Here is a 12,810-nt window from a genome sequence, read left to right as displayed (position 1 = left end):
AGATGAGTAAATAAAAAAGTAGTAAAATAGTTCATTACGTTTACCCAACTCAAACCACACAGCGAAAGACGAATACCATTTTAACACTCCCAATGCTACCAGGGAATGATCCGACGCTAACACATACATGCCCATATATGGAGTGGCATCGCTTACTCAACTTTGTAGTTTTATTTCCGACTGCTGCAGCAAAAATAGTCTGCTTAGAAAATATATAGCCTAGAGCTAAGTGAATTAACAGCTATTCGATTCTGAAAACACCACAATGACGTATTTATCTATGCTTTTAGCACCACTGCTAATCAATGCTAGTCTTCATGCTTCTTCCTCAAAATGTGCTGACATTTTTGTTGAGTTTGCTCGTCCAACAAATATATTTCATAAAAAACAAAAAGTCTCATTTTCACCGCTGGTGGTCGAAAACGTCTGTTTATGACTGTGTTGCAAGCTCGCGGCCTTAGAAATGAACTACGCCATGATTATTGGAGCCATTTTTTCTGACACACATGTTCCGGTATTAATCTTCTGGTGACGTCTATAATTACCAACAGATGCTGGAGATTTCAGAGGCACCCCCTACCTTTGCACACACCCCCCCACACACACACACACACACACACACACACAGAGCTTGATGACTGAATTGTAGAAAAGCACTCTCGGGAAATCTGTGGCCCCACATGACTTCATCCTCTTTAGCACACACACACACACACACACATACACATACCTGTAGGGAAAATGCTCTGAGCGCTGGGATCGGGATGAGGGCCGCCATGAAGAACGCCGTGACGTTGCTGATGGAGGTGAGAGCCACGCTGGCACCTGTCCTTTTCAAACACTCACCGGTACGATCCTGACAGAGACAGAGGCAGACGATAGGGCGTTGAAATGAAACGCCACTCTTTTGATCCGACTCACGCCAAAGGCTGACATGTAATACTTAAGAGCATGTGCAATCGTCATAGTGCCGACATGAGTGACAGTAATTGCGACGTGCCTGAAGCCCTCTTCTGTTTGAAGAAGGGTGATAAATATTCAACTTAATGACACGCTGCAACTAAAACCAAATAGGTTCTAGTGTAATTATGTAATTGATTAAATAAAGTTTTTTTTTTTTTTTAGTAAATCAACTTATGCAGAGCAACAGTGAGCACATACCTACCACAGGAAGGTTTGGCAGTGATTGTGTCTAAAGATTTGAGAATGTGTTAGACCACACAGGAAGTGTGATCGTGTCTCCGTGTGTGTGTGTGTGTGTCATACAGGAGTGATCAGGTTCACCTCCATTTAGTTTTCATCTCAGCCACACAAAGGAAGGTGGGTGGGGGGGGGGGGTATGGGAGGCATGGAGAAAAGGGCTAGACGGCGAGGGAAAACAAAAACAAGCAAATACATGCCTGTGTTTTCCCCCTCTGGTTGCGAGACGTTGAACCACGCCACAAACACACAGTCATGCATTAACACAAATACACACCCCATTCACACTTCTTATATAAGCTCTGTTTTCCTGCTGGTGTTGTTGTGTTATAGTCTAGGTGTGCCTCAATCTCCTGAAAAGGAACATTTCCTTGACAGTCATAATAATAGAGCCAAATGTATGGAATGAGTGTGAGTGTGTGTGTGTGTGGTATTGTACATAGGCTGCTCGTTGCTATATCACAGGCACAGACAGGCTTTCACACATTCCTATGAGGAGGCGATAAGACTACAGTGGAGGAGGCACGGGGTGAGAGTGTGGGGTGTTTGCCTCACCTCAAACGGGATCCTCTTGTTCTGTCCAGTTTCGCTGAAAGCATGAGCGAGAAGGAAGATATCATCCACTCCTACGCCGAGAGCCAAGAAGGGTAGCACCTGTTGCAGAAACAGACCTCATGAGCTCAGCCAGGGCAACCATCTGAGTGTTTATCTCACATGTTTCCTTTTGCAAAAAACCTTTGGTGTAGACAACTGACAATATTTCTTCTCCTGTACAATCAGGATTTTTGTATTCATATTTTATGCGACAACCAAACATTTTTGCAAATTAGCATGTGGATGTGAACTTTATGTCAGACCAGGGCAGCTGTGGTGTGTTGTGTGATACCTGTGTCGTGGCAGCATTGAAGGAAATGCCCAACAGAGAGCAGAGACCCAGCCCAGCAGCCACCGACAACGTCACCAGCAGGACGCCCGCCAGCCCTACAGCCCCCTGAGACTTGCACAATCCCACCGCAGCATCGTCAGGCACGCATAGGCCAGCTGTGTATGAAAGAGCCAATAATCACTTTCTTAACCAATCGATCATGTTAATAATTTGAATTTGATGTGTCTTCGTCCGTGGAGTTCTGCTCTCACCATCAGCAGGTACCCACTGGCCACTCGGATGACACTGATGTCTGAGAAAGACTTGAGGATGTCTTCCAAGAGTGGTGCTGGTGAACGATAAGACCTTCTGAGACGAGTTTGCTGCGACGCTCTGCAGCACCGCCTGGAGAGAGGCAGCGAGAACAGGCAGTCAGAAACGGGCAGCGAGGGAGGAAGCAACATTAGAGACTAATGGGGGGGGGGGGGGGGGGGGGGGGGGGGGGGGGGGGGAGAGCAATCAAGTCAATCCGAGCTACCTTTGTCTTTTGGGTTGTAAATGTTCTAGTCTGATGCATTGTCCCCTGGAACACACCTTCTGAAAAGCTATACCCAAAATCCATTGCTAACTTATCCTAAAAAAACAGGTAATTAACAGGTAATAACAGCTTTTGATAATGAGCTGTGCTTCTATTATAGGACTTATATGGGAGGATCCGTAGACCCCATCCTCTTCCTCTCTCACTATCGCAGTCAGATGACTTCATCATTGAACTTAGTTACTGCTCAGTGGGGAGTAACACAAGCTGACATGCATTAAGAAACACGCACTAGATCACACACACACACACTCTCGCACATGTGTCAGGCGCATACCAACCTGCATGCAAATACTATTCACGAAAGCACGCCAGAGTAAGCATGCATCATTCGGCATTCACCGTCAACACACACACACACACACAGAGGAAGTCTATTTGGCATATTTTATGACAGCACTGATTAAAACGCTGTATTTGAATAAATAATCACCTCTTTTCTATCGACACTCCCTGGGTCTCCAGAGAAACGGCGCGCGCGCACACACACACACACACACGCAAGGTCACAGCATGCTGAACAGAGGTTGGGGCCCCCAAAACAAAGACCAGATGATGTCACACATGAGCCACCAATGGGGCCACAGCTGGGAAAGCGATTGTGTGTGAGGCCTTTTGAGTGTGTTTGCATGTGTGTTTGTACATGAGAGAGAGAGAGAGAGAGAGATTTCCAGCACTCCCTTAATGTATTCCAGACATGCTCACCCTATCGCTCTATCGCTCCTCTCTTCTGAAGAGTGAAGCCTTAGCCCTTTACCACACACCAACACTGGTTCTAGTATCTAACAGGCTTTCGGATGGGGCTTTTCCGTGTTCACCTGTATCCGGCCACTGATTTACAATGTGGTTGGAAAGGATTTAGAGGCGATTTCTTTTCCCTTTTCTCTCTGCTTGCCTTCTTTTTCTGGATCGCTCCCTCCCTCGTTTATGAGTGTTTTGGCCAATACCTCGGCATATCGCCTCTGCCATGCTTCCAGTATTGCTGCAGCCTTTTCTTCATTCCAGTTGATGTGGGAAACCTCCTCATAGCCCCGAAAGTGCTCAAACATCTGTTTGGGAGTCATCAGCTGGAACATGGTCTGTAAGGCCTGGGCACTGGATAGGAGGGAGGGAAGGGGTGACAGGGTGAGAGGGAGGAAGCGGGTAGGACAAGAGGGAGAACAAAAAGAGAGACGTCAATGATGTTGAATGGTTTCTGGATGGTGCCAATAACAGCACACCAGGTCATCACTTTAAATATAAGACACACCATTAGTATTTTTGTTTCAAATCCTGCCATGGACTGGCTATAATCATAGGTGAAATAACAAGGTCTATTAATTAGGTGAAGCAGAAAGATTAACAAGTCCCAGAATCACATCACACCACGCCAACAGGGAACGGAGAGGGGGCCGCACCTAATATTTGGAATGAGCATTTCCCTACTGAATTGATCTCCTTATTTAATCCTTCCCATCTCATTCAAAATGCTTTCTTTACATATTCAAAGTCCTTCCCATCCTCCTTTCTGTCCTCGGGGTCAGTCAGGGGCAGGTGCCCATTTGCAGCACTGCTATAATTCCTTGCAAAGATGTGAAAAAATAGAAGACACAACTCATTTTCCTATCCATTTTGAGCAATGCTGCAATACTTCTGCCCATATTCTAATGTAAGAATGCTATGGTATCAAATGTAATGATGAATAGACAGATGTGGGCACATGTTGGGAAAGTTATCAAGAAATAAAGTTAATACGCCCTTGTTGCAAGTGAGGAACACCGGCCAAGTCAGTTTGCTGATTTTTCCATCAACCAAAGGAGCAGACATTGACTATCTTTATGAATGTGATCTCTGTAATACGGTGATAACACAGTAACGAAGACAGTCGCTGAGAAAAAATATACAAATTGAGCATCAGCATGATCAAGCATCTAAACCACTCACACACACACGCACGCACGCACACACTGGCAGGCAAGCACGACACACTAATGACCAATCTTTGCCAGGAAAAAAAACCACAACCACAAAACAAATACAAATGTGCATAACGCAGTAATTGACTGAATGCAGTGTATTCTCTTATACGGATTGTAAATGTAAAGCAATGTATATTATGCACCCAAAGATACCTTTCATTTTTGTCTTGGTGATCAAGCTTGAATTCGGTCTATGTAGCCCCAACCACTGTATATATGGACAAACCAGCCAGGCAATAGATCACTCTGTGCACATTTGAGTGTGTGAGTTGGTAGTGTCCAAGCACCAGAGCTGAGCAGGAACAGCTGGGGCTCTAAGATTTCACTGGAATCTGCTAATGACTGCAAGATTTACAGCGCACAGCGCACATGTACGCATGCGTGTGCCGCCTCGGGGAGAAAAAAAGAACCCAAAAAAACCCGCACACACTCTTTCCAGAATAAGCCCTGCAGTGATCGCAGCAGTGTTTATGTGAGTGTGCATGTGTAAGTGTGGGCATGTTACCTGAGCAGGGGTCCAGTGCCGTTCTTGGTGGTCCCGCCTATGATTAGTTCCTCCTGCCAGTGCATGTACTTCCTGGACAGACCGTGGCACCCACCGCTCAGGGCCCGCGCCACGTCAAACGGCTGGTGCAATAAAAAGCAAATGTCAGTGCCTGGAGTCACAATAAAGACTCGATTTGGTAAGAAACATACTAACGCTGTGCCTACCTTAGTGGAGTTCTTATTGGGCGCGCTGAGGGGGCAGTCGGGGTCCGTTGGGCTCAGACAGGGTCTATCCATGTAGCCGTGTCCGACGTCTGCCTTTTCCAACATGTCCTCGAAACCTTCCACGTGGATGTTAGCCTTTCGCAAGTCTTCAAGGAACTCTTTGGGGTCAAAGTTGGTCCACTGCAAAGGGTCTTTACCTCTACAAAGTCAAAATGCAATGTTCAGTAAATTCAGTTCTAGGCATTTGGAAATTCCTTTGATTATCACCCAAATAGTCCATTGTAAATATTAATATAAACTATGAACATTTTAGCACCTAATGAAGATGCTGATGATGATCTGTGGCTTTTATTGTGATTTGTAAACAACTTCTGGTTCGTATTTATCATAATCACAGAACTATAAATGTATACCCTGGTGTTTATCCTCAAAACTGCAGAAACGCCAACAACTTGAACTGCTTTATAAGCTCAATCACGGTGTGTGTTCAATTTCTGTCATGAGAAAATACAACTCTTTGTAAAAATTAGATGCTTGGATTTTTATTTATTTTTTTATTGGTAATGTCTGTATTCCAGGGGTTATTTTCTCAAACTTTTATCTCAAACACAGTGAGAGAATGTCATATGTTCAAACATTTGTCAGTTTTTACATCAGAAAACAGTCAGTGAGAGCAGAAAGTAATCTCATTCTTGCTAGGTGACAGAAAAGTGCAGATCAATTCCCATCATGCAGGGCTGAACCGGTTCTTGTCGCTCTATGGCTTACACATTCCAATCTCGCTCTCTCTCTCTCCATCATTCAGACAACTTTGTATGTGCTTAACCAGGCTTGGGTTATTATTTCCAGCCTCCCAACCAGAACATAGTAAAAAGCTTATTTATCATCGGGGGCCACGGGGCAATACACACACAGTCACACACACACACGCACACACACACGTGATGAAATAGACCCAAAGTTAACACTTTCACGGATTGGCAAATCGCATGTATGAACTGTTGGCAATGGCACACATTATGTGCATGCACACACACACACACATGCAGAGGTAAAGGTCTGCTGAGTTTTTACTGTAGCAGCAGGCCATTAGCGACAGAAGGGCCAGACAATAGTGTGAGGCCCAGGGCTCGAGAGAAACTAGCGCCAGGGATACGCATGCCAGCAGCCACTACAATAGAGCCTTCAGAGGATCTGGGTTCAGGACACACACACACACACACACACACACACTTCCTCTGTGATGTCTCTTTGGAAGCGTGAGTGTGTTTGGGCAGCCTCAACCAAAGGGGTAAAAAAAAAAAGATCCAGTTCGCCTCCACATTTTTTAAATCTGCGTACACACACTCACGTGTATAATTTTTTGCAATTTGCTTCACAGAGATTAGATTATATGCTGTTTTGGTTTGTTGCGATTGACACATTAAAAGCAGTCTGTTGAGTAAATGTATGCATCTACTCACGGGAGATAGACCATTCCAGACTGGAGCTTGGCTCCCTCCCAGAAACAGTCCAAAGGGGTGATAATGAGGCAGGGATGTAGCTTTTCTATGATCTAAACAGACAATCACGTGATCACACACATCAAGGTTGGCACACATTGACATATAGATATCAATGAATCAGAAAGCAGCGGAGGTGTAAATGAAAACCATTTGCAGCTTACCTGATCCATAAAATGACTCTCAGTGACTAGTTCTCCTGATTTGTAGCATAAGTGTTCTAATTTCCATTGTCTGAAAAGGAGGACAACAGTTGTCATTCAGTTTTTGTCTCCGATGTGTCATGTCATGAGCCCTTTAAGATAATATGATGATCATTAATTTTCAGCAACAGAAAGCAAAAACATTAAGTCGTACTCAGGCACATGCATGGACATAGATGAGATAAACAGGGCACAGGTAGACATGGGGTGGTGAGTTACCTGTTATAAAGGTAAACGTGAACTCTGCTGGCTTGGGTAGCTGACTCTAGATGTTGTAGGAGCGCCTCCACCGTTAGAACATTGGCCCCCTCCTCCCGCGGTGTCTGGATCATCAGCTGAGGGTTAAACATGGCCTCCTCGCCTATCTTCTGCCGCGTGTACTTCAGTTCCTGGTTCACACGGCCCCCAACTGCACAAAGAAGATTGAAAATGTTTCGATTTGATTTAACACTTTGTGGAAATAGCAACATTTATTTTTATTTAGATGCATTTGCATTGAATTTGATCATTTGGTAAATCTTTACCAGATTAGTAGCCTTAAGGTGTATAAAGTGTATTATTGGTGGAAGAGATTACTGACGCCGAAAAATTTCAAGTATGAAAATATATTGTTGTGAGACAATCCATCAATTCCCAGTGATTAGATGAAGAAACGTGCCTTTAAGGACCTAATCTAATAAAGAATGGAGCCTCTGTCAAGTCCTTACAAATATTACGTTTAGCCTCTCAAGTAAAAATGTTTTAATTCAATGCTAATTTTTTTTATATATGTTTAAAATATGTTTTCGACACAAAGAGACGGAGAGACTTGAAAAAAACCTGCATCCCTTGCAAAAAATACACACAAGCAGCATGATGCGCTAAAAACATCTGTGTTTCGAGAAGTGAGCCCAGAGGCATCTCCTCCAAACCGCGGCGCTATCAGGCATGCATCTTTTAGTTCCTTCCACTACAACAGGAAAACATCCTTTATACGGATTTATAACTCCTTTAAATCCAGAGGGGTAATGTCACCCCCAACAAATCCACATCTCGCTCAAACAAGCTTCCACTCAAAATGCGCTAACAAGTCTGCAGCTCCAGACAACATGCAGTCAATGTCCAGACAACATTGACTGCATGTGTGTGACAGTATGTGCTTAATAAAGCGAGGGGGGGGGGGGGGGGGCTCTGGGATTTGCTCCCACTGTCGTGGTGAGACTGAGCCCTGTGCGTGCGCTTTGAGCTCTTAACTAGTTCAAACTACAAAAGCAGCCTTTCAGTCCCTGTTAGCTGCCCTGTTCCACCCCAGGAGGGTCGAGGCGAGTCTGGCAAAACCTCCCTCAGAAGTGCTAAAAAAAAAACAAATTCAGGCAATCGTCGTCACGCAAGCGGGGGGGGGGGGTAACCCAAAGCCGCATGGAAGTTTTGCATGTTTCGCAGTTCTTGAGTCGAGCGCATCTGCATCTGATTTGCGAGCAGAGGACTGGAGCCTTTCCATCATCGATGACTGAACACTTCGTGAAAGCTTGGGCAATTTATAGTCATCGTCTTTCACTCGCTCACTCTCATGCACTCATGCACACACACACACACACACACACACACGCAGACACACAGAAACATTGCCCAGTGCGAGCGCGGACTGTGTGAAAAATCTGTAACATTTTATTATGCCTTAATCCAATTGAACAATTGTGCTCGATTTGTGAAACAGCGGGCATAGATTGAATGTTGTCTGCCCTTTTGTAATGGCATTAAAGTTGAACATAAGAATGCCTATTCTGCTGCGACGACCACCCAGTCAGACCAATGGAACGGGGAGGGAGGGAGGGGGCATGTCTCGGGGCATTAGGAAAACTGACTTGATTTCTTTTTTTCTGGACCCCAAACAGCATTCCCATCTGATCCTGTCTGTAGGGATGTTTATAATACTCATCATTAATCACAGGCCTAGGCTAACCGGAGCGCCATGCTTTCCACTGCTAGGCCGGCTCACGTTTGCATGCATGCAGCTGATTGAAACCCAACGCAGACCAACAATTCCACGTATCTGCTACACGCTACAGTCAGAGCAAAGTGAAGTCGACGCCTGGTTAAATAGGACTTCCATTGGGAGAAAGGTGGGTGTGGGAATGGTGACAGGTGCATCCATTTTTCACTCCTGCATGCACAATAGGAGGGAAAAAAAAGGTTTGCCTGACAAAAAAAGATGGGAGGGACGAGCTTAGGAAGAACTCACTGTGCTTAACACGGTCCAAATTGTCGGCTGCCACCCAAAGACCTCAAATTTACAGCGAGCAGCCAAGAACGGGACAAGTTGAAGGAATGTCCTCGTTCTCTACAGGAAACAGCAAATCACGGCCTCAGGCTTAGAGAATTCCACACTTCACGAGGTTACAGCGTTTTGGGGTCAGCACTCACACAGCCTCAGGGTGAAATTAACACCCCAGCTGGGCCAAGAAAATATGTGTGTGTGTGTGTGTGCATACTGGCATACATGCAAGCATGTGTGTGTGTGTGTGTGTGTTTACACACAGCTGTGTTTCTTCAGTGATAAAAAAAATTCCCACATCCTTTGGCCTAAGAAAACTGTTGATGTCTCGAAGGTGTCCTGTTCAACTCTCAGCTGCTGCGACTGAACGCTTTTCACAGCAGCTCGATTATTGTCACGCGACGCCATCGTCCTCTTCTCTTTCAAACACATTCACTGAACTCGTTTTATCCCCTACTGCATTATATTGCCCTGCCTGCAACATATTCCAATAAATTTAAATTGTAACCTCAGTGTTGCCAGATAATGCTCCAGTGTGATATTAAACCAGGCAATCTAAGGCCCGCGGGATTTTTAATCCGGCCCGCCAAACTTGTCCAAATTACATCATTAAATTAAATTGTGTTACTGTATCATTAAACCTCATTAATTTGACCTTTTCCCTGTAATTTGTACGATGATCCTTGCATATTCATACTTTTCTGCCTGTAAAAGGCCAAATCCTTTCATATAATGACTTTTACATGTCATTTATATTAGTTCACACAAACACTCCATCCATCTTTTCCAGGCCCGGCCCCTCTATCAAATTTTAGAACCCATTGTGGCCCGCGAGTCAAAATGTTTACCCACCCCTGCATTAAACAGTAAAAAAAAACAAGACATTCCCACATCTGTTAAGGTGTCCTATGACTATGTGATCGATTCATCAATCAACAAGTAATGGGGAATAACCCAGTGAGTTGATAACTGATTAGTTACGTGATGAGTGATTTATATGTCCGCAGTGCAACGTAGAGTTTTTAAGTCAGAACTGTTTGAGAAGATGGAAAATGGAAAACTCCTTGAGCTCGCTGAGAAGTATGTTCAGCACAACATGGCAAGGGAAAATCTTGCATTGGTAATAATCAATCATCATTCCAAACAAAGAAGAATAAACAATCAGGACATTGCAGCTCTTTAACGTCCAGTATCCAGCTGTCGATTGAGCAAAAATCCACCAGGCCAGGTCATCAGGACAAAGTGACAGTCGGCTGCCTGAAATGGGATCAATATTACAGTCAGAGACGTTCTACTGATGTACAGGCGACAAATTAAAAGGATTCTGCACGAGGAGCTGCCAAGAGAAGTGCTCTTCCATCATGAAAATACTGGGATACTGGGAGGTGACGACGGCTGCCTCTGAACTTCTTCAACACTCGCCCTGCTCATTTGGTGCGGTACCCTCAGATTACATCATGTTCCGGAAGTTCAGGGGGGGGGCTCAGAGGTTGGCATTTTAACAGTGACGATGATGACATTATCACCTCAGCGTGGGGATCCTTGTCCCTGGGTTCTTAAACCTGATATTATTGATTGGTAAGAAGAGAAGAGAAGAGAAGAGGAGGAGAGGAGTGTGTTTCCCCGTATTAGAACACTCGGTACGGGCATTGAGTGTGTTGCATGACATTAACCCCTGGTCCCCCCCTATTCTCAAACTAGGGGATGGGGGGGCGGCAGGGACGAAAGGAGACAGAGTAGGTTTCTAAGGAACTGACATCACCCCCTCCCTCCTTTCAGTCCTGAACTCCCCCTCCTCTTTAGACTCCCTCTTTGCTCCATTCACTTGTACCCTGTGATTGGCCAGATCGTGATGGCAATCAGCCCCCCCCCCTCGCCAACATTCTCTGTTCTCCATACAACACACACACACACACACACAACAGCGTAACCCCACCCACCCCCTGGACGCCTGACAACGGAAGCATCATCCCACACTTTGAAGGAAAACATGCACAACTAGCGGCAAAACAACTCTTCCAGATGAACACCTGACCCACAAGGTTTCGGATAATATCGCCCCCTCCCATCAACATGAACGTCTCTCTCTCAACACACTCATAGACCTATTGAAAAAAACCAGATATCGGACACTATGAGTGTCCATGATCTCATCGGTGTGCACGTGAATGTACTGTACGTAGGTGCGGCTGAACGCGTCTTTGTGTGTGCAGAGAATGGATTAGCGGGATTAAACCCTCTCTCTGCAGGAACCCCCCTGCGGTGAAGAGGATGAACCCCGAAAAGCAAGGTCATCACTCTGCCAGCTCCAATATCCAGAGGCCAAAGTAACGACCAACGGAGTCCAAACAACAAGCCGGATTTTATGGAAGTGACTTATCAAGTTATGACATGAAAATTGAAATGCGCATGACCTTGATGCAGAAGAATTCAATAAAAATAAATAAATAAACAGCTTGACATGGGAAGCGATGAAAATGTCATGTTTTCACATGATAGGACAGAAATATGCGATATTTAATTTAAATGTACGTGAGTGTCTTTTCTCCTGGAAACCTTTGCAGAACTCTCGTAAGAACACAAAGGAAAAAAAAATATTTCTGCTTTCAGCGAAACTGTCGTGTTTGTGTAAACGAGTCGTAAATGAGCTCCCTGTTTAACGCCGCTTGAAGCTGACTCAGCAGTTCTCTCCCTGTTGGAGCGCTAACAGTGCTAGCAGTATTAGCTGTGGCGGTTAAAGAAGCAGCAAACACAGCAGTATGCAAAGCAGTAAAAAGTAGTTTTGAACGTGGGCTCGGCAATGCAGGCCACAAACATGTGATGAAAGACCTCACTGAGAGCCACGACCCCATCTGACCCTTGCCCCCCCCCCCCCCCACACACACACACACACTCCTTTTGGCTTTCAAAGAAGAGGAGGCTGCCATGCAGAGGAAGGGTACAAGAGAGCGGGCGACACAAAAGAAAAAGACACGATAAGAATCGGATTGGAGGAGATCTGACTTGCAGCGGCAGCCGAGTGTCTCCTCACGCCGCAAAACTTTAAGCCCCCCCCCCGAACCCTGACTCAAATGTGACACCCCAGATGCCCACTCCCCCCCCCCAATGCGCACACACCCCAAAACCCCTGCCCATACCACCAACTCTCACCCCCCAGCTCCGGCATTACCATATGTATGGCGCCCCTCGCCCATGATTATGCTAATCAGCTGTCCGGCCCCCGCAGCCTCTAAAATGGGTGTATTTAGCAGTCGGCTGGCTCCCAATGCAGCCTCCCCTGGGCTGGAGGTGTACATTCACACACTCCTCAATGGGCAGATTCTTCCACGTTGCTGCCTTCATTCAGGTCGCACTGGCCCCTCCCAACCCCCCCCCCCCCCCCCCCGCCGCCACGCAGAATTAAAAAAAAGAAAAAAAAATCCTATTCAACGCCAATAGAGTCGCAAAGCAGCGGAAAGAGTAGAAATGCTGACAGAAAGTCTGCGTTTGGAAGCATTTGCATACATGGATGCACTTGTG

At 45.5% G+C, this 12,810-nt stretch overlaps 1 protein-coding gene across 1 annotated transcript in view; it reads right to left on the bottom strand.

The window, feature by feature from the left end:
• Positions 1–12,457, bottom strand: part of ptch1 (patched 1) — a 30,414-nt gene extending 17,957 nt beyond the window's left edge. The window contains 13 exon segments of the mRNA XM_068760810.1: positions 731–856; positions 1,756–1,854; positions 2,087–2,202; positions 2,205–2,241; positions 2,338–2,406; positions 2,408–2,470; positions 3,611–3,758; positions 5,127–5,248; positions 5,333–5,531; positions 6,796–6,887; positions 6,999–7,068; positions 7,257–7,446; positions 12,442–12,457. Coding sequence (XP_068616911.1) covers positions 731–856; positions 1,756–1,854; positions 2,087–2,202; positions 2,205–2,241; positions 2,338–2,406; positions 2,408–2,470; positions 3,611–3,758; positions 5,127–5,248; positions 5,333–5,531; positions 6,796–6,887; positions 6,999–7,068; positions 7,257–7,446; positions 12,442–12,457 — 1,347 coding nt within the window.
• Positions 12,458–12,810: the final 353 nt, after the last annotated feature.

This window comes from Brachionichthys hirsutus, chromosome 4 (assembly GCF_040956055.1).
Source record: "Brachionichthys hirsutus isolate HB-005 chromosome 4, CSIRO-AGI_Bhir_v1, whole genome shotgun sequence".
Taxonomy (NCBI): Eukaryota; Metazoa; Chordata; class Actinopteri; order Lophiiformes; family Brachionichthyidae; genus Brachionichthys; species Brachionichthys hirsutus.
The sequence above is the reverse complement of the archived record's forward strand: the minus strand, read 5'-3'. Positions and strand labels throughout refer to the sequence as shown.